Here is a 26,496-nt window from a genome sequence, read left to right on the forward strand (position 1 = left end):
TCCTTTTCAGTCAGTCTGATTTGCTATTACATTTTATAAATTGCAAGTTAGAACATGCAATTAACTTCCAGAGAATTTATTTTTCTTTAGTAATGCCTAAAATAATTGTAGATTATGGATTTCTTATAGTCAAATATTTCTCACAGTGTGCCATAAACATAAATTTTTTTCTCTTTGAGAGCTTTATCTTTTTATTTCTTGAATCCCATTTTTATTTTTCCTTTGTCATTTGGGAGGCATTCCAACATATTGAATGAATTTCTGTTTGTTTGAGAAGATGTTTTTTTGTCATGTAAACTGTTTTAACTGCCTGGTAGATATTATTGCCATTTATCACTTATTTTTTTCCTTTATTTATATTACATATTTCTCCACATTCCTCAGTAAATCAATAAATCTAGCTGTCCAGCAAATCAACAGATTTGATCTTTTTTCTTGTTTAAACTATTATGGTAATATTCATCATAATAGCTTTATAAATCTGATGCAAATCCAAACACTGACCAGCTGTCTCTGGATGGTTTTTGGTGTTTCCTGAAAATCATGCTGGAATTGACTGAACCAGAACAAGAGATTCTACTATTGTCAGCTGACAGTGAGTCCAGAGAAAATCTTATGACCACATGCTGATATGATTCATCCTATAAATCTTCAGTTCTTAGCAAAGATGCCTAATGCAGTAATTCACGCTGGAAGGAGAGACTGGGCCTGGGAAGCGCTTGGGACGCCACAGCCTGGTGCATCCACAGTTCTGTGCTGCCCAGCTGTTTGTGAGCACGTGGCAAGCACATCAAGCCTGAGCTGTAGATGGGAAGGAAAGATTCACAGCTCTCAAAAGCCACCAGGAGCTCGTTCCTGGTCCTGCTCTCCATCTCTCATTAAAGATGCAGCCCCAGGGGCACAGTCACCGTAATCATACTGAACAAATTCCACTGGACAGGCTTGGCCATTAAAGAGTGTGAACACAAGGTTCTTGTTGAGAGGTGAAAGGGAAAAGATGAAAAGTGGCTGCTTCCTGTTCCCTTATGTTATAGATTGACATTACCATCAAGAAGTTAATCATGCTCTTTGTAGTGATCCTGTGATCAGAACTTCCACTATAAGGTCTTGTTGGAGATGATATATGGCCTTTATATCCCCTTTATATTGGGTTCCTTCCAACTCAGCAAACTCTGTGATTCTATTTTATATATCTATATTTATAGATTTATAGGTCTATAGATTTCTATTTATATATACACCAGCATGAAGACCATTTTACTAACAAGGGAGTAATGTAGAATATATTATTTATAGAAAAGAATAGATTTGAGGAGTTAAAAGTTTAAAGTCCTAGCTTGCTTGTACTTGAATTAAATATAATTGAGGTCTATTACATGCTGTCTTCATTTGGCAAATATCTAGACAGTTGTTTTGAAAAAAGCATCAATCAAAACTGATGCTGTCCTTTCCATAGTCTAAAGACCAGTTTTGCTGACAACACAGTCATGAAAGCTGCAATTTCTGCTCACTTCTTTCTGAGCCAACACTATCCAGACTGTAGCAACAGCAGCTGCATATCTTCCCTGGCACAGAATGATTTAGGGTGGAGAGCAGATTCTTTCCCCTTCAAATCACTTCAGAAAATTCTTGGCAGAAAGTCAGCTCATTTGTTTTGTTCGAGTAAGGAGGCCTGATTTATCAGTACAGAAAAAGTATTCATGCACTGTGCTGAATTGCATTTACTAAGTTTCTGTGTCCCAGACCAGTTGACTTTGTTATTCTTCTACTCCCAACATTTTTTTGAAATGCATATGTAGAATTTAATGTAATTTTAATGCAAATATAGAAAAATCTACAAATTTGTGGCAATGTTTTCTATTTCTTTCTTCATTGCAGTTTGTGATACAGTTTGTGGTATATGAAAGCACTGATCACAGATTAGACTCGGAAATATATTCCTTTTTTTGTTTCTTTTTATTTTTTTCTGAATTGCTGGATCTACTAAAGATATATGCCTTAATATAGAAATAAGACTTGTATTCTTGTCTTGTACACTTATTAAGTTTTAGTCAATTTTTCTAAATTCATACTAAATTATTTCTAAATTAACCTATGAAAATATTCTTTAAAGTAATAATATAAGGTTGTCTGATATTAACAATAAAGCAAAGTAATAAAATCATCTCAATTCTGCATTAAATGAATATAGAATGTTCTGGGATATGGCCCTTTGGTGTTATTTGCAGTTCAAGAAGTATGGTTTTATAAAAAAATCCACAAAGTTTATTGCTTTTTATGTATGAATGCATGTGCACATTTACATATTATAGAGAGAGCTATATTATATCTCAGTTTTTAAGATCATGATGTCTGAATGTTTTTCCATATTTCTGAGGTGTTGACATCAGATATAATTTTTTATGTCTACTCAGCAGGAAATGGATAGTATTTCTGTATCATATTTACTGGAGGAACAGCCAGCTGAAGAGTGAGATTTGCTGTTGAGCAGCCTGAAACTGGGAAGTCATGCAGAAAATCAAGGTATGACCTGTTTGAAAGATAAAAGAGCAAATTCTTCGAATAGAGTAAGAAGGCAGGATGTTGATAAAGCTTTCAAAATCCTCCCCTTTTCTTCAGCAGAATTAATCTTGTCCTGCTACAATCTGGCTTCAACTGTTCCCTCTATTTTTAGTTACTGATCCTAGCCAGTCCTCAAATAGCTCAGAGCTGGTGTTGTTTGTGTCTGATGTAAAACTGATACAGACTTTGTTGGCATTTTCATTCATGTTTCATAATCTTCTCCAGTGCATACACAAAGACGATTCTTAAGTGTGCTGGGAGGGAATATTTTTATTGCTGGGTACTAGATCAGATCCCCATAGTTTGACACTTAGGGTGCTCCTCATTTGATCATAAAGGAAGAAATAAAAACATTTTAGTGATACTATAGTTATTTACATTTAGTTGCAGAGAGGAGTCACAGTTAAGATCAGGAAGCTTCCCCTTCAGACTTGTTAAGGGCAATCTCAGAGTTTCTCTCTGATTCGTGTACTAAGTTCTTCATACCATCTGTATGCCATGAGAAAGAGCCTGTGAGATGGAAGTAGTGGTTTAATTTGCCCTTTGAGAAAAACATTAATTTTAAAAAAGGCCATTAAAGAGCTTTTCAAATGTCATTGATACAAATTTTGGTTCCACAAAAGAGAAAGAGTATATATGTAAGACATTGCAGGAGGTTTTTATTGATCAATTAAATTAAAATAGGCACAGTGGGGAACAAATCTACCAATAAATTTGTGAATAAATCCATTAGTATTTCCTTATGAAGCACTCATATCTCTAATTGCATTACTTTTTTTTCTACGGTGATGTATGTAAGGAGGCTAATTAATACAATTTAAAAGATCTGGTAAGAGTTAATTTTTGAAATAAGATTTTTCTTCTTTTCTATGAAATGATACATCATTTCAAACATTATAGATTATCAGATTTAGAAAATTGGAATGTAGTTATTAATTTTTGTTCTGTGTCTCTGAGAAATGCATTCAGCAATCCATACAATATTCCTGCATTCTTGTTCCTTTAACTTCACATAGGCATAAAATACTCCAAAATGAAACTGGTTGTTGAATGCAAGCACATTCAGCTTTACCTGTAGAAAAGATGAAACAAGTGTTAGGATAAAATATCAAGGAAGGTGAATGGGATTTTTATATGGTAGATTAATGTTCAAGATTTCTTGCAGCTTTGCAACCATGATTATATTTAGCAATCTCTTGAGTATCAGTGTAATTGAAATGTCATCTGTGGAATAATTTTGGTAACTGAGTACAGCAATATTACAGGAAATGAAACACAGTGGTGAAATAACTTCTCTAGTAGATTGCTCAAAAGAAATTTAATTAAGTGGTGTTTATGAGATAGCTTTTGGAAAGGTTATCAGGACTGATAGCTGTGTAAAGAGTCCTCAGAAGAATGTTAAAGGATTAATTTCATTTAACAAGGTAAATTCTTCTATTTTGATTCAGCCAGATGTTGACGGCCATCAAAAATCCATGTTCTTGAACAGAAAGCAGTAGACAGTAGAGTAGAATCAAAAGCCTGGTACCTCATTATTGTTTTAATTTTAATTCCATGTGAGTAACATTCATTTTTGTATTTTAAGGCTAGAAGTTTTACCTCATGTTCAAAAAATGCGTCTTCCAGGGTCTTTTCTCCAGTGCCACTCCCTACACCTTCAAACACAGCCTTGTATTCCTAAAAGCACAGACAACCACTGTCCATGGAAATAAGGTACTTTTGCATTCTGTGCAGCACAGACACCTTACATTACTTTGTAAATTAATCTTAGTTAAGTAATCTTTCTGTATAGAAGACATCCTGTATAGACCACAATTCTACATAAATCAAAAGTTAAAAGCATATAATCAGCAAAAAAAAAGAAAAATCACGTTTGTTCTTGTATTTCTTGTCATCATTTCTAACAATTTAAATTAATTTGCTGAAGGCACTAATAGAGACTTATTGTAGAATGACATGTGACCTTTCACTCCTTTGGGCAGAGAGCACTGAATTTCTTGTACAAATAGTATCCATCAGAGCCAGAGCTCTAAATGGAGGCAAAACACTGAACTCTGATCATCACATGGCTGCTCCTTTTATTTCCAGTAGTCAGTTGGATTTGCCTTACCTGCATTAATACTGTATCCAAATCCATTAGTCTGATTTGTCATCCTGGAGTATCCTGTGCAGATCATTGACTTGATTTCTTAGGTGTTATGTTTCTGTGTAATTTCCTCTCTGTGTGTTTGGTTTGTTTTTCCCTTAAAGTAGGAGTGTAGTAGAGGTCTACTACAATGGTTCCCAAATTCATCTGAATAACCCACCATCTCATGAACAGTCTTGCTCCGTGCCTCATTGACATGGTAACTCATGATTAAAATATTCTCTTTATGCACAGGAGCAGATGCACAGCTTCACCTTTGTGGGGGTTTTTTGTGGAAAAAGCATTAGACATTTTTTGTGTACCTACTTAAAGGTAGCTTAAATATTATGGTTAGACAGAGTACAGCAGTTAATTTGTAGATCCAGTATTGCAGATTACTAATCTTTAATAACAACAATATTTGCATCAATATTAACATTTTCATCTATCCTTTGAATATATTAGTGATTTTGAGAAAATGTTTCAGAAGGGAATTTTTATGGTATACTGGCAATAAATCAGGTTTGACTGATCTGTGACATGAACTGTTTGGTCAGCTCGGTTTAAAATGCTGTATGGCTGGCTATGCTCCAAAATCTTGGAGGCAGAAGCAACGAAGTGAAACTCAATTTTGGGAGAGTTAATGGAGTAGGAAGAGTTTTATTTACTAGATGTGATTTGTTCTTACTTAAACATCCCTGTAAGAGGAACTTTGTACTGCACTAATGTAATAATGTCTTATCTCAATCTTATCTCTTCATATCAAAAGTCTTTGATCCCATACACTTTTTTATGGGAACTTTAGTACCTCTGCTGATTTTTTTCCTCCCTCAAAAATTCTTTTAACTTACACGTATAATCTTAACAACTTTGCTGATGTCAGGAGATGCTAATGAACTATTTTTATATTCACTTTTTGTTTTAATAAATTAGTTTACATACTGCATAGTATTCTGCAACACACTTCACTTGCTCATAGTCATCTGCATTGGCCAACAGGTGCAAGCCTTCTGGATAAAGTTTTCCACAGGTTGGATACAGCTTCTCTCGGTCATCTTTACTCAGCTCAGTGCCAAATGAATTAATGGTGATGATAAAAGCACGTCTGTCTGCCTCAAACTTAATATGCAAAACAAAGAATAAAGAGGTATTATTAGACATCTCATTCTAAATTAGGGTGGGCATAATCTGGGGTTTTTTTAGTAAGTCAAATGGAAATGTAATTTTTTTTAAAAAGTCAATTTGAGAGCATTGGACACATACCTTATTTTTGAAATTGTAAATTCTCTCTTCTTTGCAAGTATGCATTAAATTTTGACTAGAAAATCAAACAAGATTTTGCAACTACAGTTTTTATTCTTGATTTTTGTTCTAAAAATATAATTTTTGCTGATTCCTCATTTCCCTGCTTAGTTACCCAGATGTTGACAAGAAAAAATATCTTCACACCCTCATATGTAAGATTATGCAATAATGATCTTATAAATAAAACTGATAAAGGAAAGGACAAAGAATCAATAGTACTGCCTGTAATTGAAAGTGGTGTTGATAGTAAAAGTTGAATGAAAATCCTAAAAAAAGGTAGTTTCTCAATGCACATATTTAAAATGATAATTTGATAAGGAGAAGGGGGCCGTTTACTTGCAAAGTTAAAATTTGAAGTGGTTCAAATAACAGTTAATTTTTAATATATAGAATGAAAGGCTATATTTCTTCTGTCAGGTTTAGATGTCTGCAGTATCTGTATTTTCACTACAGAAGCAGACAAAGGCAATCCAATGTCTAGATCTCAGGTTCTTATTTTGTACAAGGCGAAATTTCACTTACCATTCTTATAGTATGACTGAAAAATGCAGTAGTAAATAAAAACAATCTTTTCTGCTGTCTTGAGATCTAAATTGACTCTGGTTTAGTTCTTTCCTTTATTCCTTGCTTTCATGTTTTAAGAACAGCAGAGCCCTTGCTAATTGCAGGGATTACACAGGGAAAATCTTCCAAGAGAAGAAAATATGGTATAGGCACATTTTAGGAGGCTAAAAAATTTCTTATGCTGTGAATATTTGAGCAGAGAGGTGTTTTTTTTTCATTTGAATAATAAGGCTGCATTTGCAACACTAGTTTGCCACTTTAGCAAAAGCACATATTCACATCTACTCTTGTGTATGGGAACAGACAATAACAGGAACTCGCTACTCGCTGGTGCTGACTTCAAAGTAAGGGAAAGGAGTAAACAGTAAAGAAGTAATGAGAAGAAAATAAGCATGCTTGAAAAGTTTTCTAGCTAATGAATAACAGGGTCAAACTTCACTACTTAATAAAAATAAGCCTATTAGACCTACTGAAACCATTTTAGAAGGACAAATGCTTTCTTTTTTTTTAACTTGTTAAAGCCATGTAGAATCTAGCTGTTAGATGTGTAATATTTTGTTGATAAAAAACGTTGGAGGCAATTGCAACTCATGGTAGCAGGTGTGGGTTCTGCTTCTGGTGGCTTCCAGTTTGAGAAAATTTTCAGGATAACTCCCATCCCTACAGACCTCATTCAATTCATCAAATTATTGGCACATGAGTGTCTCCACAGAGAGTAAGGCCACAAGGCAATTACTTGGGTGGCAGTCCATTTGATTGCTGCAGGTAGAGGTGTAGTCAGAGGATGACAATTTCCTTAGTGCGTGTTTGCATGTGAGAGACTGCTGGTTCAGAATTAGCACGGGGCCATGCTGACAGACACAGCTCTAGCTGCAGTGCAATGCAGTCCTGCAGTTTCCTGCCAGAATCAGGGCTGAACATGCAGCATGTGCTGTCCGCCGTGGAAAAGAGATCATCAGTACTCTTAATATGGAAGTTTGGCACCACATGTGGTAGTCAAGGAGCTGGGGAGCTAAATACCTCAGCCTCATTCTGTAGGGTCAGGTTGGTAGTCTTACATATAAGATTACAAAATAAATAGCAAGTATTTGTTTGAATAATTTAACTTGTGGGTTTTTTGTGAATCCAACCATCAGCAGTCTGTTCTATGTGTCTCTTCAGGGTAATAAAATGTTATAGAAAAGCAAATCTTCTATAGAAAAGTTTATCCTCCTGGCTGATTGACATTGGATAGGGATTTTAAAGAAGCTTATCACAGGCTAAATTGTTACCACTGATATAAAGGGAGTTTTATCAGATGCTTAAACTAACATCGGTAAGTAATCTGCACTGTGCATGAATTTCTATTTAGAAACTAACTTTCTGAAAAATCTGAATCAACTATGCCAGCCAATCAGCCAGTCTCTTGATTTTTCTTTTCACTAAAAGTCAAAATATTTAATTTCTCTTCAATTTAACTTGATTAAGAGCATTTTGTTTAGAGCATAAATTGAAATGTTGTGACCTGCTTAATTAAAATAGAAAATTGCAATATCTTTTAGGATTTTTTTTTGTAAAATGTAATTCAGACACATTCTTCCCTCAAGAATGAGCTCCCAGGGTTATTATCTCTCTTCTAAATGCAAACTTTCAGTATGATGACATCAGCCCTCGGTAAATTTTTTTTTGGTTTCCAGGGTGTAAAATCGCTTATCCAGAAAAAAAGACTCCTGGAAGCAAGTGGGTGGTCTGGCTGTCAGCCTCTGCAAAGAATTGTGATAGACTAAGTAAGAAAAAAAAGAAAAGGGGACCTGAATGCTGAGAATTCAATTTTAGAAATTTCTGCATCTTTTATTAAAAAAACAAAGACAAAAATATCATTCACTAGATGCATGTATGCTTTGGCAGGAGGACATTAGGAACTTTGTTTGCCATGGAAAAAATATTAAACTTTGCTGAGTTGAGACAAAAATATAACACAGAATGTTCAACTTTTTATGTGACACTAATTCCAAAGGTGATTCAAGTCTAACCTTAATGACTAATTTTAATAGGAGAGTAAACAAACGTAGCAGTACCATGAAGCTTGAAGATTATTGATTAGTAAATAGACAGTAATGCCAGGCTTTAGCTATCCCAAACTCAATAGTCAACATTTTTTGGTTTTCTACATAATGGGGAGAAATGTTAAAGGGCAACAGGTTGAGATTGGTGAACCATTTCTTCTTTTCTGTTCTCTGATACAGAAAAATATTAACTGAGACAGGATTCTCCTTAGTAATGGTCTAGCTGCTTTTCTAGTAAAAAAGTAAAACTCATCCTTGAATACACTATTTATTACATCTTAGGAAAAACCAGGTATATTTAGAGGAGAAGCAAACATTTCACAGATACTTTGCAAATGGAGAGAAATTGAACAGAAAAACAAAGTGAGACAATTATGACAACATTGTGGAGTACTTTAATGTATAAAGACTGAATGTTTCTTACCTCAAGAATAGGTCTCATTATTTCTGCTGTAGTACCACCTTGTTTTTCACAAAACTTATAAAATGCCTCAAGATAAGACTACACGAAAGAAGAAGAGAAGTATTTTAAATACGGCTTGAGACCTGGACCAGGATTGCACATAGCCATGAACCTCATTTTTAAATACTTCAATTAACTTTGATAGTTCCACCCATAATTTTAAATTTTAAGTATGTGCTTAAGTACTTAGTTCAAATGAAAGTTGAAATGTTCAAATGCAAATGTCTTGTTTTTACAATTTGAGATCAAACGTTTTCAAAAATTGTAATAAGAAAAATATTATGTTTTACTTGCTCTTTAAAGAAGGAACTTACTGAGTTCCATTGAGCTTCCACTGCATAATAAGCAGATGGCTAAAGGAAACTCTTCATTTATAGTGTGTGGAGGAGGGGATTTGGGCATATGCCACGGATGTTGGGCCAGCAGGATGAGAATACACAAACTAATCCCTGCTGCTCTACCCTAAACCCTGGATTAGGACAGAACAGCAGACAAAGCTTCTGTAATACTGGTCTGCAGAGACCTCTGGTCTATTAAGGATTCTGGCATCTGCACCCACTTCAAAATACCTGTGCAGGAAGGACACTAAATATCTGAGATGCTGTTCTGCCTGCCTCTCAGTCTCCCAAAATACTGTATTAGAGAACATTTATGTTAAAATGCATTTGCCACAACTTCACACAATCTTGTTATAAGCTGTCACTACCTATGCAATTAAGTGAATTTTAAGCAGACACATCTCAAGGGGGATCTACTGCATGGAATTATGCATTAGGTTCTGTATACTGCTATCTGATAGCAGAGCAGAAGCAATTGATCACATTGACAGCTGAAGTAAAGGAGAAATTATCTATTAATAATTTCATAGTGTTTGCAGAATGGTCCCCCAATAGTCAGATGAGCAAGAAGAAAAAAAATAGATTTGGTAAGTGTTAATATATGGATATCCATACAGGATAAAAGAATCAAATGTGTATGTTACCAAACTGGAAAAAGTATCTTGTATAGTAGTACTGTGAAAGAATTAAAATACATTAAAAATTAACATAGGTAAGCATAATTGATGTTGTATTGAATGAGAGAATTAGTAAAAGTTTCAAGAATTAAAAATCAGCTTTGGAATTTATAAATATCATTTGTAAGACAAACAGAATTTTTTTTTCTTTCCCCCTAGTACAATCAGATCACTGTAAAAATACTTCCTGCAATCTGGGGAATCCACTGTGAAAGAAAGATGATAAAGATTTTGAAGAGAATGTGCCAGGAGGAACCTTTGATGGATTGGAGTATGTATAGCCTTTAAAGAGACCATTGTAAGAGTAGTGACCTGTGTGCTAAGTACTTTGAAAATGCTCACGTTAAATGCATATACTTGCAGCACTGTGCTGCAACAATGCTAAAAATTGTTTTTAAAGTAAGAAAATTATACAAAATCCCTAAGTAAAAATCATGTTAGCTAGACTCAAAACCATTAGACCCTTTCAAATCTCATCTTCCTTATATAAATAAAGATAAATGTTATCCAAAAATCTGCCTAGACTCACTCAGGAGGTAAGAGTTCTCTGGCATTCAGTGGCTGAGTTATTCGTAAACAAATCTGGAACCGGATATTAGCTTGACATCTAGAGTATTTTCATTAATGAGATATTAAATTAGAATTTGGATGCAGACCTAAGATTTGAAAAGTCCCCAGACAGTGGAGTAGAAATAGAAGCAGCTGGGTTTCATTCCTGGACTTGAAATCCACCAGATGACCTTAGACAGCTTGCTTTACATTCCCGTACTTCTGTTTCCCCATCCATAAAACAGGGTTAATGATACTGACCTGCTTTGCTGAGACGTTTGATAAACCCCAAATATTATCATTTTGTTTCAAAGACTTGCCTTGTACAGTTTGTTGCGCATTATTTCAATGTTCATTTCATCCAGGTCGTTTTCAGACAGACAGTCTTGAAAAAATGCAGCTGAAAGCAGAGTTTATAACATAGCAGTATAAATCTGCATGCTGATAATATGCATCTCCTGTCTATTGCTCTCTAGCGTGTGAACAAGGATCCAAGGGTTCTGTTGTACAAGAAAGGGTGATATAAAAGAGAGGAAGAAAAATCCGCTTGATTTTCCCCTTATCCTCCTATCCCCTCCTTTTTAATGAGAATCTGCAGTGAGGGGAATCAATCAGTGCTGCAGGCAGAGCCCAGGTCTCCAGAGAGAATCAAATGGGAATGCTAATGAAAGCCCTAATCTTCTCTAAAGTATATAGTTTGGATATTATGGAGATTTTCTAGTGAGGGATATGAAAAATAATTTTTGTCCAAAATCATGCAGGTATTTTGCAACTGTTAAGGAGAATCCTCTTGCCTATTTTCCCTTTTTTTCTCTGCGTATGTAGTGTGGGAAAGGCAACAGGTTGCAGCTGATAAAGGGCACAGGCTTTGACCTTGGCCATCTGTGCTTATGGGTCCTCGGCAGAACTGACTAAAGAGCAAGCTTTTGAGCAGGGAGGCAGTGGATGAATTTCACTTGTGCAGCTGGACCATTTAAAAATACGATACTCATAACCAAGGTGTGCCTCTCGCTGTTCCTGAGCTATCCCAGTGGGGCAGAACAGTACCATACGAAAATGTGTTTTCCTAAGCAGTGGCAATGGAAGATGGTATTTACAGAGAAGATGTGAGCCTGGCCATGTTTTGTGGTCTTATCCCTTCCTACATTTCCAGCATCGAGATTTCAACTAGAGAATATCAGGAAGTGTAGCCCTGAGAGCACCTTTCATTATCTCCTCAGAGATCTATTTGTCCCATGACTTTAAAGAGCTGATAACACTTTTTCTTTAATGAACTAGTTTAGAAAAAAAAATCCAGAAATTTACTACCAGCTGTGAGAAAACAGTGGTTTAGTTTACCTTTCAAAAGTAGTTTTCTTCTGGCTCTTGGTCTTCTGAAGGATTTGGTAAGCAGCAGTTCATAAATCACTATGAACAAACCACTGCTTTAAGGAATCTGTAAACCGTGTCCGTATCTCTCATCAGCTTTGTCCACTCCAAACTGCAGTCTGGGCTTTTTAGTCTGTCTACACATGGCAGCACAGTCCATTTCAGCTGTCCTGCTCTGTCCCTTCTCAGATTTCACTGTACAGTGTGCCAGTGCCCAGGCACTGATGGGAGTGTGCTGTTGGGTGGCCTCTGTGAGGGAAAGGCAGGACTGCGCTGTGCTGGACACAGGCAGCTCCAGCTGGGACCCAGCAAGGGCACAGCCCAGCCCCTCAGTCGAGCAGGTGTTTCTGAAGGGGGCCTACATGAAAAACAAACTGGGACTTTTTACCAGGGCATGTAATGATAGGACAATGGGGAATGGCTTTAAACTGAAAGAAGGTAAGTTTAGATTAGAGGTTAGGAAGAAATTCTTTACTGTGAGGATGATGAGACAGGAATAGGTTGCCCAGGGAAGTTGTGGATGCCCCATCCCTGTAATTAACCAAGGCCTGGTTGGATGGGGCTCTGAGCAACCTGGTCTAGTGGAAGGTCCTTGCCCATGGCAGGGGTGTTGGAACTGGATGATATTTCAGTTCACTTCCTACTCAAACCATTCTATGGCTCTACACTCCCCCTGCTCCTTGAGACAGCTCTGCCTGTCTGGAGGGATGCAGTGTAACCTGCAGGGATAACAGGGTGGAGTGGAGAAGAAGAGCCTGGCATGAAGGAACAACAAAGGCTGGAGGGAAGGTATTTTCCCCAAGTTTCCCCAAGTTTTCACCTAAATGTTTCATGATTTTCTGTTTTTCTCCTTATATCTGGATCAGTAATTAATTGTGTCATACATGTATAAATCAGCAATAAATCAGGTTAATCTCCCCACTGATTTAGTCTGGTTTGCCTGCAGCAGTATTTTGTGGGTGATCTCAACTGACAATCTATTTTTGCACCTTTTTTCTCCCCCTCATTGTGCTGAGAGTAGAGGGTGAGAAAGTGGCTGGCTGGGAATTTTTTTCTGTCTGGGGCCAACCTATCACACCTTTTTGAGAAGCAGAACCCAAAACCTCTCAGAGTACTGAAGAGGACAGCACATAATGGTTTCATATACATTCAAATACGTCCACTTCTGTCTTATTCTGAGTGCCCTTCACAGGCTATTGGGTTTTGTTCGTGTTGGCTGCTACACCACATTGAGCAGAGTTTCATCTTAATTTATAATGTGACATCTCCAAACTTTACATTGCTTTGTGCTTAGATTTAGTTCTTTAAAAAAAGGACTTTTCTTTATATTTGAACCATGTCCAAATCTCAAGAGGGAATCTGCGTTCTACCACAACATCTAATAATTATTAGTAGCTGTCTGCTTGATCCTTAGTAAAGACATATTTTTTAGTATAATGTAGGTGTTGAAATAAAAATGTATATGTTTTAAATCAGTGACTACTTTGAATAGAAAATATATACATTGCACCTCTTGAGTAACATGTTTTTTTCTGAGTCTGCTACCCAAGGTGGATATAGAGGTTATTAATAAATGTTACTAGAATATGTTCTGAACACACCTGCAGATGTTCTTGATCTAAAGTTCAAGTTTTTTTTTACCAAAACACAGCATATACAATGGGAAACATCCTGTTCTAAAGAGTACAGGATTAGTAATTTTGAGAAAAATAAAAGAAATAATTTAGTGGTTTTACCTAATGGTGTGTCAACCAAAATGGCATTGAAGAGTTCAGTGGGGTTTGAGGCAATGCTGACTGCTTCCATTTGCTCAAAGCTCCCCAATGGATGGCACTTGGGAACAAGCTCAGCTATGGGTCGCTGATGTAATGTGCCAGTTATTAAAAGAATTACGTTGTCAATCATATAGCTGTATCTGTATTGGAAAGAAAAAGTAAAAATAAATTAATTTTATAATCAACTTTCACTTGAAAAAATAAAAACAAAAAATTTTTGAAAATTAGCCACAATACTAGAGTATTATCAGAATGCATGTTCATTCTGTATCAATAGCTCATCAAAAATCAACAGAAGTTTTTAAATAGCAAGGAGATAACATAGCACTAGTTTTAAACCTAATTTATATGAGAGATTTAGAAAATGGACATTTTTAAAGAAGGTGGTACTGACTCATGACTATAATAAGCATAACAGCTGAGATGTAGATTCACTGTAAAAAGTGACAATGAGTGGTATCCAAAGGAAATCACCTGAGCTAGCAACTTTTCAAGCTTGGGATTTTTAATTTCATATATACCATGGACAAAGAAGTACATGGGAATCTCGGCACTAAAACTGCAGAGTTCATGCAGTTGGTCCAATCTTAGGTTTTCTTCTCATTCAGCTTTAAACATCCTCCCATGAGGGAGCTAAGAACAGGCTCTTACAGATTTCTTCTCTATTACTTAAAGTTTTCTTTTGAGTAGAAGTTTTCTATCAGCTTCATACCAGTTTTAGTGTCAAAGGGGCTGATGAGTCTTGTCAGTGACTCGGAAATAGGAACATAATTCCTTTGAATGCCAGTCTTGAGTGTGCATTGTTGACTAAGAACACAGCTATAAACACACAGGGATTTATATGTTCTCACCCAAAATATGTAAAGAGGGCTTGAGGATCTGGTGGAATGGAATTAAATGTTTTGTGTGAAATATCTTAACCAGTATATCCATTATTTTAAAAAACCAATAGTGAGCAAAGGCTGTGCATACACATCTATACATTTATGTCAATGAGTGTGATAAAAGAAGTGCCAAAATTTTCATGCTTTCATTTTCATTTCCCTGAAACAAAATGTAAATATTGCATGCCCACAGGCATCCTAGGACAGCTTTAAGATCCTGTTAATATATCAGCCTAACATTGGTCAGCTACACATGACCAGAAAAAAAAATGATAGCTTCTTTTTTACTATAATAAAGCTGCTCCTTGAAATTTAGTTGAACAGTGCATTGTTCTTGTTAAAATACATTAAAATTATCAGATCAAGGGGAGTAAATAGTTAGGTTAAATATCATGCTGGTATTTTGCTAGTCCATGTTGTTATATTGTTGTAAAGCAGATCACTGTTCTTAAAGTTGTTGAAGTCATTCATTTGCAAGTTTCATCTATTCGTGATGGTATTGAGATCAGAGCTTTCTCTTCATCCAGCATCAAACAACAGCTGAACTTTCAAATAAAGCTACTTGCATCTAAGTACCTTGCAATATACCATATAAAGTCGTCCTGGTTTTTATTTATTTGGTTTGAATAGTATAAAAATTATGGCAGGTGTAGGATGTGTTGTCTTTCCCCCTTTAGAAAAGGTCTACACTTTGCTACATGCCTAGGAATTAAATCACTTCCCTGTGCATCATGAAATTGTTAATCTTGCATGAATCACACCCCCTCTCCCAAACATAGTTTTTCAACTTGTCTGACCTAGACAGTATTTGAAAATTTCAACCATTTTTAAATTAATTAATCTCTACCACTTCTTCTGCCACTGTTCACACAAAGAAAACTTCTGTTTTCTTCTGTTCTTTAAAATAATTAGTTGCAAAGACAACAACTCTTCATATAACATACAGTTTCAGAATTTATATTAGCAAGAAAAGCATGCAAATGTAGTAGTATCAAAGTAATTTTGCTGGCTTTAAAACTTAAATACAAATTCCAATATGTTTCATTTACGCTATTTAAACTGCTTCTTCTGTGTGGTAAGATATTTGGTAATATTACTTACGTGACAAAATTCAGAAAAGTGGCGAGTGGTTCAAAAGCATGGTTTCTGAAGTAATGAAATTCTGTGAGTAGTTTTGTTTTCAGTTTTTCATCGATGGTGGAAACAGTGAGAGGACCAGTTTCATTTGCCAAGAAATTGCCATAGTCTGTAGTCTGTAGATGCAACTTCAGGTCTGAAATTAAAATTCAGGAAAGATCATGAGCATAAACTGTCATATTGTCTGCAACCAAATTTTTTTTAAAGTTAATTTCTAATACACTTTTATATTAAGCAACTGATAATACTCTATTGAAAAGGTTTTTTTTGCATAGCTATAATACAGGGTAAATGCAAAATTGATGCAAATTTGTACTGCCTTCTACCAGTAAGACTTTCTGCATACTATAGGAAAGACCAAATAATTTATGTCTTTGTCAGAAGTTTCACCATCAGCTTTCATTTTCAGACATACCAGATAGGCTGTTACCCACTACTGTCTCTAGTCCCTCCCTCATCACATTTGTTCAATGTTTCGATTTCACTGATTTGCACCATTATAATGCATCAGTTGTTTTGTCTGCTGCACTCTCATGGACTGGAGTAGGAATAATCCTTTAACTTTGGTAAGGTCTTAAATATTCCCATGAAACATCTAAATCTCAAGTACGATTATAATCTTCTGTTATCAGGCTGCCTGAAGAAGAGAAGGAAACACAATCTTGCCTGGCACACATTCTGGACTCCAAATGGATTCTGCAGTAGAGCACTTGAAAGGGGAGAGTTTACACTCTCTTAGCATTTCTGGTTTGGCTTTCTCTGATTTATGGCTGGTACTAGCAAATCCTAAGAAGCTGTTCCAGAAACTTGGGTCATTGTGACATTTTCTGTTTGAGCTCTCAACCCTGGTGACTGGGGAAAATGAACTGTTTTGACCACAAAGTTAAAAGAAACTTTCATGATATCCTAGAATTAATATGATGAATTTTCTCTGCTAGCCCTTTTTTACCATGAGACATAAGCAAGCATTTGAATAATTTCTTGCTGTCCAAAGCAGTTTAATGTTTTCTTTTAGAAAAGGCCCCACTGCAATCCATAATTGTGTTCAAATGCTATATTAAAACTAGTTTAAATTATAGATTGGGATTCTATTATATGATTTGGGCATGTCTAATAATTAGATTTCTATGTGAAATTTGAACTGATAATTAGGGAAAAGGACAGCAACACTCCCACTGATGGAAATATGGAAGTTAATTTGCAGTTAGCAAGGTAAGCATTTATCAGTACAGTAGCTACTTTTGCCTATTTCCCTATGTGTATACTTCCTCAGTATGCAATAAGGCTGCCTACACTGAGACTTAAAGCAAAAGAAGTAGTACAGTGTGAAGCAGACTCCTACGTTTAGCGCTGTAGCTTACTGAGATAAACTTCACAGAGTCTTCTATGCAAGTTGGCTGCCTCTCAAGGTTGCCCAGAGTCCTGCCTAATGTGGCCATGAATGTTTCCAACTTCTCTAGGCAACCTCTTCTAGTGTTTAACCACCCTACCTCTTCCTTATATTTAGTCTAAATCTATTCTCTTTTAGTTTGAAGCCATTGCCCCTTGTCCTATTGCTACAGGCCCTATTTAAAAACTTGTCTCTATCTTGCTTGTAACTCTCCTCAAGTACTGAAAGTTGGCAATAAAGTCTTCCTAGAACCTTCTCCAGGATCAACAGTCCCAAATGTCTCAGCTTTTCCTGGTAGGAGAGATGTTCCATCCCTCTGATAATCTCTGTGGCCCTACTCTGGACTCAGTCCAGCAGGCCCATGTTCTTCCTGGGCTGAGGACCCTGGAGCTGGACACAGTACTCCAGGTGGGGTCTCATGAGGGTAGAGCAGAGGAGGAGAACAATTTCCCTCCCTTGCTTTAGATGCAGCCCACGATACAGATGGTTTTCTGGGCTGTGAGCACACATTTTCAGCTCATGTCTGACATTTTGTCCAAGAGTAGTAGACATCCAAGTCCCTTTCCACAGGTCTGCTCTCAATTCCTTCCTGCCCCAGCCTGTGTTGATACCAGGAATTGCCCAACCCAGGTGCAGGACCTCACCCTTGGCCTCATTGAATCTCGTGAGATTCCCATGGGCTCACTTCTCCAGCTTTGCTGGGTCCCTCTAAATGACATCCTGTGCCTCCGTTGTGTCAACTGCACCACTCACTCAGTTTGATGTCACCTGCACCACTCAGTTTGGTGTCACATGCACCACTCACTCAGTTTGGTGCCACCTGCACCACTCAGTTTGGTGTCACATGCACCACTCACTCAGTTTGGTGTCACATGCACCACTCACTCAGTTTGGTGCCACCTGCACCACTCAGTTTGGTGTCACATGCACCACTCAGTTCGGTGCCACCTGCAAACATGTTGACAGTGCATTCAATCCCACTGTCTGTGTCACTGATGAAGATATCAAACAGGAATGGTCCCAAAAAGGACCCTTCAGGGGCACTGCTCAGCACTGAGCTCTCTCTGGACTTTGAAGCATTTCCCACTACTCTCTGGATACAACCACTCAGACAGTTCTTTATCCCCCAAATATTGCCTATTCATCAAATGCACATCAAATCACATAACACACTTAGAAAAAGTCATACTTTCAGTACCGACTTCCATGTAGGAAGAGGAGAAATAGAATACAAATATGAAAAAAGAAACACAATTGGAGAAAGAGGGAAAGGTAAGCAAGATTAAGAGAAAAATAAAAATGCAGTTATACCCAGAAATTAGTCTATGTAAGACGAAGTTTTTAAAATTTCATTAATATTTTGATTTTACACCTACATTTCCTGTGAAAACTTTCCTACTTTTCTGCTTTTTTGTTGCAAAGAGTACAAAAATACTTGACATATGCTGAGATTAGAAAATACTATATCAGATGCAGAGCTCAATCACTTTTCTCAATTCCTTTTCAGATGAACCACAGATATCTACTTTTAGCCACACTGTGTAAATGCCTTTCAAACACAGTACTTTACAGGGGTTAATTACATAAAGCAGATTGTAAAACCCAAATATCAGCCCCAAGTATTGACCATTCTGAAATGTGATTAACATCATCATAAGATGAACAGAAACAAAAACCTGCTGATTGAGGTTTCACAAGACTTTCTTACTCTTTCTCAGTTATCTGATTTGAGTGCCTTCATAAACCATACCTTAATATAAGGCATGAAAAATATTAGCTATAATTCATTAAATAGCCTCACCCCTCTCCCAAAAGCTATGGAGGAAATGTTATACCCAGGAATGTTGGGTTTAAAACCCTGTCAGTTACACAGCCTGCTTTATAGATGTATTTATTTAACTGAATAAATATGCCAACATGCATACTGCATGTAAGAAAAAATATTCCACTCTATCTCACGGTCTAGGCCAAAACAATCATCCACAAGCTCCAATATCATATAATATCAACCAGAAATGTCATAATCAGGGTTCACATCAAGACAGAGTTCAGTGCAGCTCAGAGACTGAACTGGTGGACCTAAATTATAGTCCTGTCTTTGCTGCTGGCATAAATAAGGCCTGGGAACTATTGCTGTCAGACACTTGCACTAGTGACATGACTTGGTGACTCAGCAGGAGTAGATGGCTGAGCATTACAGGGCCTCAGACATTCCTGTTCACCAAAACCTTTTATTGATGGTAGCTGCTCCTTTGCTCAGGGTCTCTTGGAGACCTACACAAGACTCTGGCCTTTGTCCTAAAGATCCCTAGGGAAGAAAATTCCTGTATTTCAGCTGTCATCCATTCATTTTGATTGTCATCCATCTGCATTGTCTATTTCCTCATTAAATTGCATGCAGGATAACAACTTATAGGAATTACATGAGTTTATTCACAACTGAATAGCAAACAAACACAATTAACTAAAGTAAGACTAAAAGGAATTAGAGCACAGAGGGAGACTGGTTTAAGATGATTGCAGTTAAGACAGGAATGATCCTGATCAAAAAGAAAGACTATTGTGAGAATTTTAACAAAATGTTAACCTAGTCTCTTGGCATCAAATTCATGGTAATTTGTCTGACCCCTCACTTTGATAACAATAACCAACCAGCTGCAGTTTTCTTTCTGTTAACACTGTTATTTCAGCCACCATGTGCTGGCAGGCCCTGGCTCTGGCAAGTTAAGTAAACTTGTGTCAGTGATTCTGTCCGACCCAGAGTTCAGATGTTTGTCCTTCTGTGACCTACCCTCCTTTCTACAGAGCAGAAGAAGTCTTTCTATCACAGAAAAAAAAGCAAGAGAAGAACAAAACAGTGCATTTAAATACCTCCACACTACCACAGCCCCACATTCTTCAAAACTGTCAGCAAGGTTGCTCTGGGAACCTCATTCCCTTAAAACAGATGATGCCATAGGACCAAACCAGCATGAGGCTGCTCCATGGAAATCATAGTTCAACCAAGCTGAAGAGGATGTCTAAATGGAGCTGAAAGCCTCTCCTCCTGTTGGTATGGCCCTGAATTGAGAGGACACAGTGGTATCATTAGTCTGTTAGCAGTCTTCTTTTTTAATTTCCATTTTGCTTTTGCACTTGCTCTGTGATTATCAAGCAGATGTAAAGCACTAATCTAAAGTTTTTCTTGTGGTTCTTCAGTAGTGATGTTATTTTTTCATCTCTAGAGATACCAAAACCACTCTGAAATTAAAAGATCTTTTTGCTTCTGTTTATGGGTTACTTTGAGTGGTTTTGATTTTTGTTTTCTGCTTGTTTGTTTTCCCATATTTATAGTGTTTTTAGCTTAGGTCATTTTTTGTGGTGTGGTGCTAAGCCACAGAATACAGAATAGGGTAAATTTATTACCTTTCAATGTGAAGACATGATGGCACTTCTGAGAAAACCTCACATTACTACAGCACAGATCCTCTTGCTGAATATTTTAAATTTGAATCAAAGACAATGTATGAAATTTACTTTAGAAATTTACTTTAGGTAGGAGTCTGTGGGTTTGGTGCACTGTACACTCAAAGTGAAAGTTCAGTACTACAGCATCCTACATGCGCAGAGAAATAAGTGTGTTTAGCATCATGTAGAAATCCATTATTTTTATATTTCTCATATTTTCATTATAAATATTACATTTGGTAGGTAAATGGTGGGAATCTGTTAGCTGTCTATAATAAGTACAAAAAAGTTAGTGGTGAAAGAGATGCAGCTGAATAGAGAAAAAGGGGAAGTGATAGTGGGTAGTAGAGGTGTGCTTGTAGGAGGGATGATGAAGGCTGCTGCTTCTATTGATGAAATAATTTGCATTCTGAAATTGAATGAACACTAGAAAAAATAAGTTTAAAAAACAAAACTAATTGTTCTTCCTATTATAAATTAAGAATGGTTTTTATCTCTCTATTGTTACCTGTCCATCTGCTTCATGCTATTAAAAATATTGAAAATATTTATATATCAGAAATATTTGAAAACTACCTCATGGTGGTAAGTAACTTCCTTATAGCTTGACTTAAAATTTACGGATTTTTTTAGCTATTCTAAACTTAACACGATTAAGTATTCTTTTGTGAAGGGTACAAATAATCCCTTTTGCTTATATGTTTTTAACTCTATATCTTTTCTTCTTATTCAGAAGCAACCAGGATTTTTTTTTTCCTTCATGAAGCTTTGGATAACATAATTTATTGAGTTTGTTTGCAGGGAGAAGTGAAGTGACAACAGAGTTTAGTTATTCTACCAATCTGTTCTTTGTTTCTTTTATAGATGCTTGAAGCTGTTACCTTTATCCAAAGTCTGTATCCTTATGCAGCAGGACTTTTTCACTTAAACAATTAAATACTATATCAAGTGTTTCTGTAGAGTCTGTAAGTTGAATACATCACAAATGCTGGAACAAATGGGGTAAAGAAACAGTTGATTTTTTCCAGCTGACATAAGGAATAGATTTCAGTTCTCAGAGTGACTGTATACATCTGGTCTGTGTGCCTGAACTGCCAATGTGTTTAATGGAGAGCTGGAACAGCTCTCCAGGTTATCAGCAGAAGCAGACACATGCACTCGGTCTGTTCAATAGTGTCTAGATTCCATTGACTGTACTGATAAACTCTTCTTTAACATATTCCTATAAGAGGAACTTTATTCTGCAGACAGGTAAATATCTACGTGCATTTCTTTAAATGCAGTTGTTTTAATCTGAGAGATGAATGGCAAGCAATCTTCCCAGACTTATGTTATTGCTTATATTAATAGTTTAGACAGCCTCAAAACTCTGTTGGATATGGGAATCATCATTCTTCCCTTTCTCTTACTCCAAACCCATTACTGCATGTACAAATCGGCCAAAGCTTAAAATAGAGAGAGCTTATTCATTCTCCTTCTTCCTTTTCCAAACTGATCTAAGAGACTGCAAGTTATAGAAATGGAGTGTACAATCATAGCTTTTATTTTGCAGTCAGGAAAATTACCTTAATGTTCCTTTAGAAAGGTGATTTCTTCCTGTTGCGTTTTTTCCTGCCAGGTGTCTAAAGGTATATCATATGATTCTTTGGTCTGTCTTCATCAGTCTGTGACCAGTCTTGGCCAGAGAAAGCTGTTTTGGAAACTACTGTGTGTTCTCTTTATTACTGTGGCAAAGTCACCTTGAAAAGAGCTTTTTTTTTTCCTTTTTTTTTTTCCATTTCCCTAAGTTTTATATTTGTGGAGTATAGTTTTCTGTTCCTGGTAAGCAGAATCTTCACCACTGCCCTAAAACTCAGGAAGTAACAAATTACTAAAATCATGTATTTTATAGAGAAACTCAGAGCCAAATAGCAAGCTTTTAACAAGATTTTGGAAACTGTTTTATACAGCTGAAATGGTATGAAAGTTGCAAACCTGAACTGTTCTACAGCATGGCTAAAATCTGTGAGAAGGTTGCCAATCTCCATGGGAGCTCTGTGGAAGAGATTTCTAATCCTTATCAGTAAACCAGAAAGCCCCATTGTCTGCATTGCTTAGCAAATTACAGCCTGCACACAAATCACAATCTATGGAAAGCTATTAACTTAAATATGAGAGCAGTTCTTCAAAGGACATTGGGGTTATCTCTGGGTTTAAGACAAACTCTCAGTAGTTCAGTCTTTTACCTTCCCTTCTTCAGAAACCTAAGCAACAGTGTTTCTTCCTGAATAAAATAAACCAGCACTTACCTTCTAGTGTCTCACACTGTGCTAAATTGACATAGTCCGCACTTGTCAAGATCCCACCTTTGAACCCTCGGACCAGACCCTCCAGGTAGCCATGGTCCACATTGAAGTAAAACTCTGAGTATCCTGGCATGGAGAAAAAAGATATTTAATCTCTCTTCTGGGTACTTGATGGCACTGAATATCTGCCACCAACTGTATTTCCCCTCTTTGGACAGAGTGACAAATAGTCACGGAGTTCCTGCCAGCCTATGATTGTGTTTTACCAACCAGTTTCTTCCTGTTTCTTGCTCCTACCATAGTTCCAGTACAGTTGATGCTTACACAACAACCAGCCAGTAAATCCAACTCCCTCCTGTCAAAGCCAGAATATGAACCTGTTATTGTTGGAAGAGAAGCCAAAAAGGAAGTGCAGGATTTAACCCGTGCTTGCAAGGATGCTCTGCACTGCTTGAAGAATGAGAAAGAACATTACAAAGCTTGAATAAAACTGTATTATAAACAGGAAGTTATCTGAGAATGCCTATAGAGGAAATATTTCTGCAGTAAAATAGTAGACTGTGGTAGAACACAATTTAGGAGCCTAGATGGTTTGGTAGTGTCCCTGTATTGCTTCTTTTTTAACATTTTTGTTTGCTGGAAATTTTCTGCAGCTCATCTTTATCACCAAATATGTATACGAATTATAAGAACCTTCTAATAATCAGTGTGAACATTAGATGATGTGCAGAGGTGAAAGGTTTTTGTAGGGTTTGACTTTCATTGTCCTTGAAAGTCAGTATCCAGAAGTTGCCTCAAAACGATAGTTTGTCCCAGGGTGCCACCCACACCTAAAAACACACACTCATTTTACAGAGCTTTGAATATGTTTGGTGCATTGTGTTGGCTGAAGGCATGCACCATGGCTAGTCTATTGACATTTGTGCTGAAATGTGGTTACAGCAAGAGTTGTGAGTTGGCAGCTGGTGGGACAAGGCTGTGACTATGACACCTGTCCTAGGATGGGAGAAACTGATGAGACCTTGGTACTCACCAGATGATTCCTGTCTACACCACGCTGCTACTGGCACAGCATGGCTTGGAAGGCTACACGATGAAGCACAAGATGCCAGCATATTTGCTGCCAAAACAGGCACAACCTACCTGCTCTGGGAAGGTCACTAGCTGGCTGGTTTCTTGGCTGGATGGCCAGGAGCCTCCAATGGGCAACAAGTGGCCACAAGCCACTGGGCAGCTATGCTGAGCCAGGGGAGTAATAAACTGCACCCTGAGAGTCAAATTAAAATTGTCTCAGGCTGGACATTATCCCACCTGTAACCTATGGCAGGGGAAATAATGACAGCATGTAAACATTTTGAAAAATCATGTGCTCAGACATGCAAACTGTATTTAGTTTTGGCCAAGAGTATTGGAGCTTGCTCCTCATACACTGGGTTTACAGTTTGAAGTCAGTCAGTTCTTGGCACTGCAGAGTCAACCCAGCTAAAGAAGGAGAAAATTAGACCTATTAAACAATAGAAACAAAACATTTCCCTCCCCCACACAAACAATTTGGTTTTGTCTCCCAAGTCCGCATACAGCAGTACTCAGAACCTCTAATGCAAGAAATTTTCAGGAGAATTTTGTCAATAATGTTTCAAAACTCAGAGAGACTTTTCAGGACACATGACTGCCATCAGTGCTTCCTTACTGACATGTGTCAATAACCACATTTTAACTTTAACCTGTTTTTTTGTTGCTGTCATCTGCTTTGTTCCAGCACGTTTCGCCCAACAGCCTCTGTTTTTCCCCTTTTCAAAGACAAGAAATGGGGAGAGCTGATAAATGATTTCTGTGTACACTGGGGGCAGCATGTGGGTTTAACCTACAGCTCTCCAAAGTGTGTGTTGTTGCATAAACAAGTCAGGTCCCACAGCTGCTGAACTCAGGCTCCCCCAGCTGCCACCACAGCGTCTCACAGTGTGTGGCACACGCCCAGCTGGGGCCAGTCCAAGGCTGTGCTCCCGATGAGCTCCCAGAGCTTCAGACAGCAGAGCCAGTGCAGGAGTGGCTTTGCAATAAATCCTAAATTTAGTAAGGTCATGTTAATACTGCCTGGCAGGTGTAAATACCACCACTGGTGATCCTCCAGTGGGAAAGTACTACCATGGGTCTATAAATACTGATGGGACCATCACTTGAAGTATAATCATTCAGCCAAGTGGTCTTATGAAATCAGTGTAATTTTGAATGATTTCAGGAAACTGGAAAATCAGGATAAAGTCTTGAGCAATTTTATCTACTAAAGGATAAGGTGTCAGGTAATTTGATCCAGATTGATAGCCTGCATTTGGCAACATCACAAAATCCTCAGTTCTCTGATTTTTCTTGAAAGAAAAGCTGAGGAAAAGAGACAGCTTTAACAGCAATTTAAACACGATGCATATAGTTAGTTCATGCACTAAAATTTTATGCAAAAAAAAATATATTCAATATCTACTGCTGCAGTCTATCAATATAATCTTATTTCTTATAATGAGTGGCTTATATAGTTTCTTTTACACTTGTAGTGGGCAGTACAGTTTTATTAAATATTATTAGGTTTTATATTAATGATTTTATTTAGGCAGACCTGTCAATTTGCTTTAACAAATTACCATGTGAGAAAACACGATACTCTCACCTGCTATGTTCGTGGAGTGCAAAGGTTGAGATATTTTTAAAAGAATCTTTTAGCAGTGAGCTAAACAAATATTGATAGTGTGCTTGGGAGGAGGAGTTATTTCAGGTTAGGCAACATTAACAACACAAAGCTCTTCAGATCTAAGCATAGAATTTAACCTTTGGTACTGGAAGCTTTCAAGAGACTTTGATTCAAAATGCATATATTACTTAACCACAAGAGGTCATTATAACACTGCTGTAAGCCACTTCAGTTTTCACCTCCACTGAGAGAAACTTGGAAGGAAACATTAAAAAAAAAAAATTGAGTATGTTTTCAGCTAATCTAAAATTAACAATCTTCCATATATTGATTATTTACTCAGAAGTGACAAACAAAATCCTTCCGTGTTACCAATGTTTTGGCTATATCCACAGATATTCTCTGAACTTCCTCTATTTTTTCTTTTTTTAACACAGTTAACAGCTCTTAGTCACGAGGTTAGTAGTGAAGAACAAATGACAAAGAATCAGCAGAAGAGTGAGTAAGTGGTGTTATATCACTGGAATTTGACTAAATCACATGAATTCAAGGTTACTCTTTTTTTTCATTAGAAGTATGTAAAGGTACTATTTTTTCATCTTGGAATCATGTTTAGAAGTCTCTATCAGCCTTAGCTGGCAGATCTTTGCTTTAATATTTGCAGAAACAAAATTCACTCAAGTCTTGCCCATGCAATTATTTACAAGATAATTCACATTATGAGTGACACATTCACTGTTACCAGTATACCATGTTGCTTCAATATATGGGTGAAACAAATTTCTTTATTTGTCTTTATATTGACTCTTTATCTTTGGCTATGGGAGATTTCTTGATGCAATTTCCTATCCTGTCAGTGGAAAATGCTCCTTCCTTACTTGTAGATCAGAAGTGGTTTT

The 26,496-nt window shown here is 36.9% G+C and overlaps 1 protein-coding gene across 1 annotated transcript; it reads right to left on the bottom strand.

Annotated features, from left to right (window-relative positions):
* Positions 1-3,006: 3,006 nt before the first annotated feature.
* ATP6V0D2 (ATPase H+ transporting V0 subunit d2) lies at positions 3,007-23,123 on the bottom strand. The gene is made up of 8 exons (XM_059481360.1): positions 22,918-23,123; positions 15,757-15,928; positions 13,733-13,911; positions 10,949-11,028; positions 9,026-9,103; positions 5,630-5,806; positions 4,162-4,239; positions 3,007-3,634 (listed from the first exon to the last, which is right to left on the bottom strand). Exons 1-8 carry the CDS (start codon positions 23,045-23,047, stop codon positions 3,473-3,475), a joined length of 1,056 nt encoding a protein of 351 aa, XP_059337343.1. The 5' UTR covers positions 23,048-23,123; the 3' UTR covers positions 3,007-3,472.
* Positions 23,124-26,496: the final 3,373 nt, after the last annotated feature.

Source organism: Ammospiza nelsoni, chromosome 1 (genome assembly GCF_027579445.1).
Source record: "Ammospiza nelsoni isolate bAmmNel1 chromosome 1, bAmmNel1.pri, whole genome shotgun sequence".
NCBI lineage: Eukaryota > Metazoa > Chordata > Aves > Passeriformes > Passerellidae > Ammospiza > Ammospiza nelsoni.

What these genes read in the sequence shown, in the direction of transcription:
- ATP6V0D2 (XM_059481360.1), bottom strand. Translation starts at nt 23,047, where the DNA reads ATGCCAGGATACTCAGAGTTTTACTTCAATGTGGACCATGGCTACCTG. An exon ending in TAATGAGACCTATTCTTGAG is followed by an intron (nt 5,807 to 9,025) that starts GTAAGAAACATT and finishes TTGCATATTAAG; the next exon opens with TTTGAGGCAGACAGACGTGC. An exon ending in GTGTTGCAGAATACTATGCA is followed by an intron (nt 4,240 to 5,629) that starts GTATGTAAACTA and finishes CTGTGCTTTTAG; the next exon opens with GAATACAAGGCTGTGTTTGA.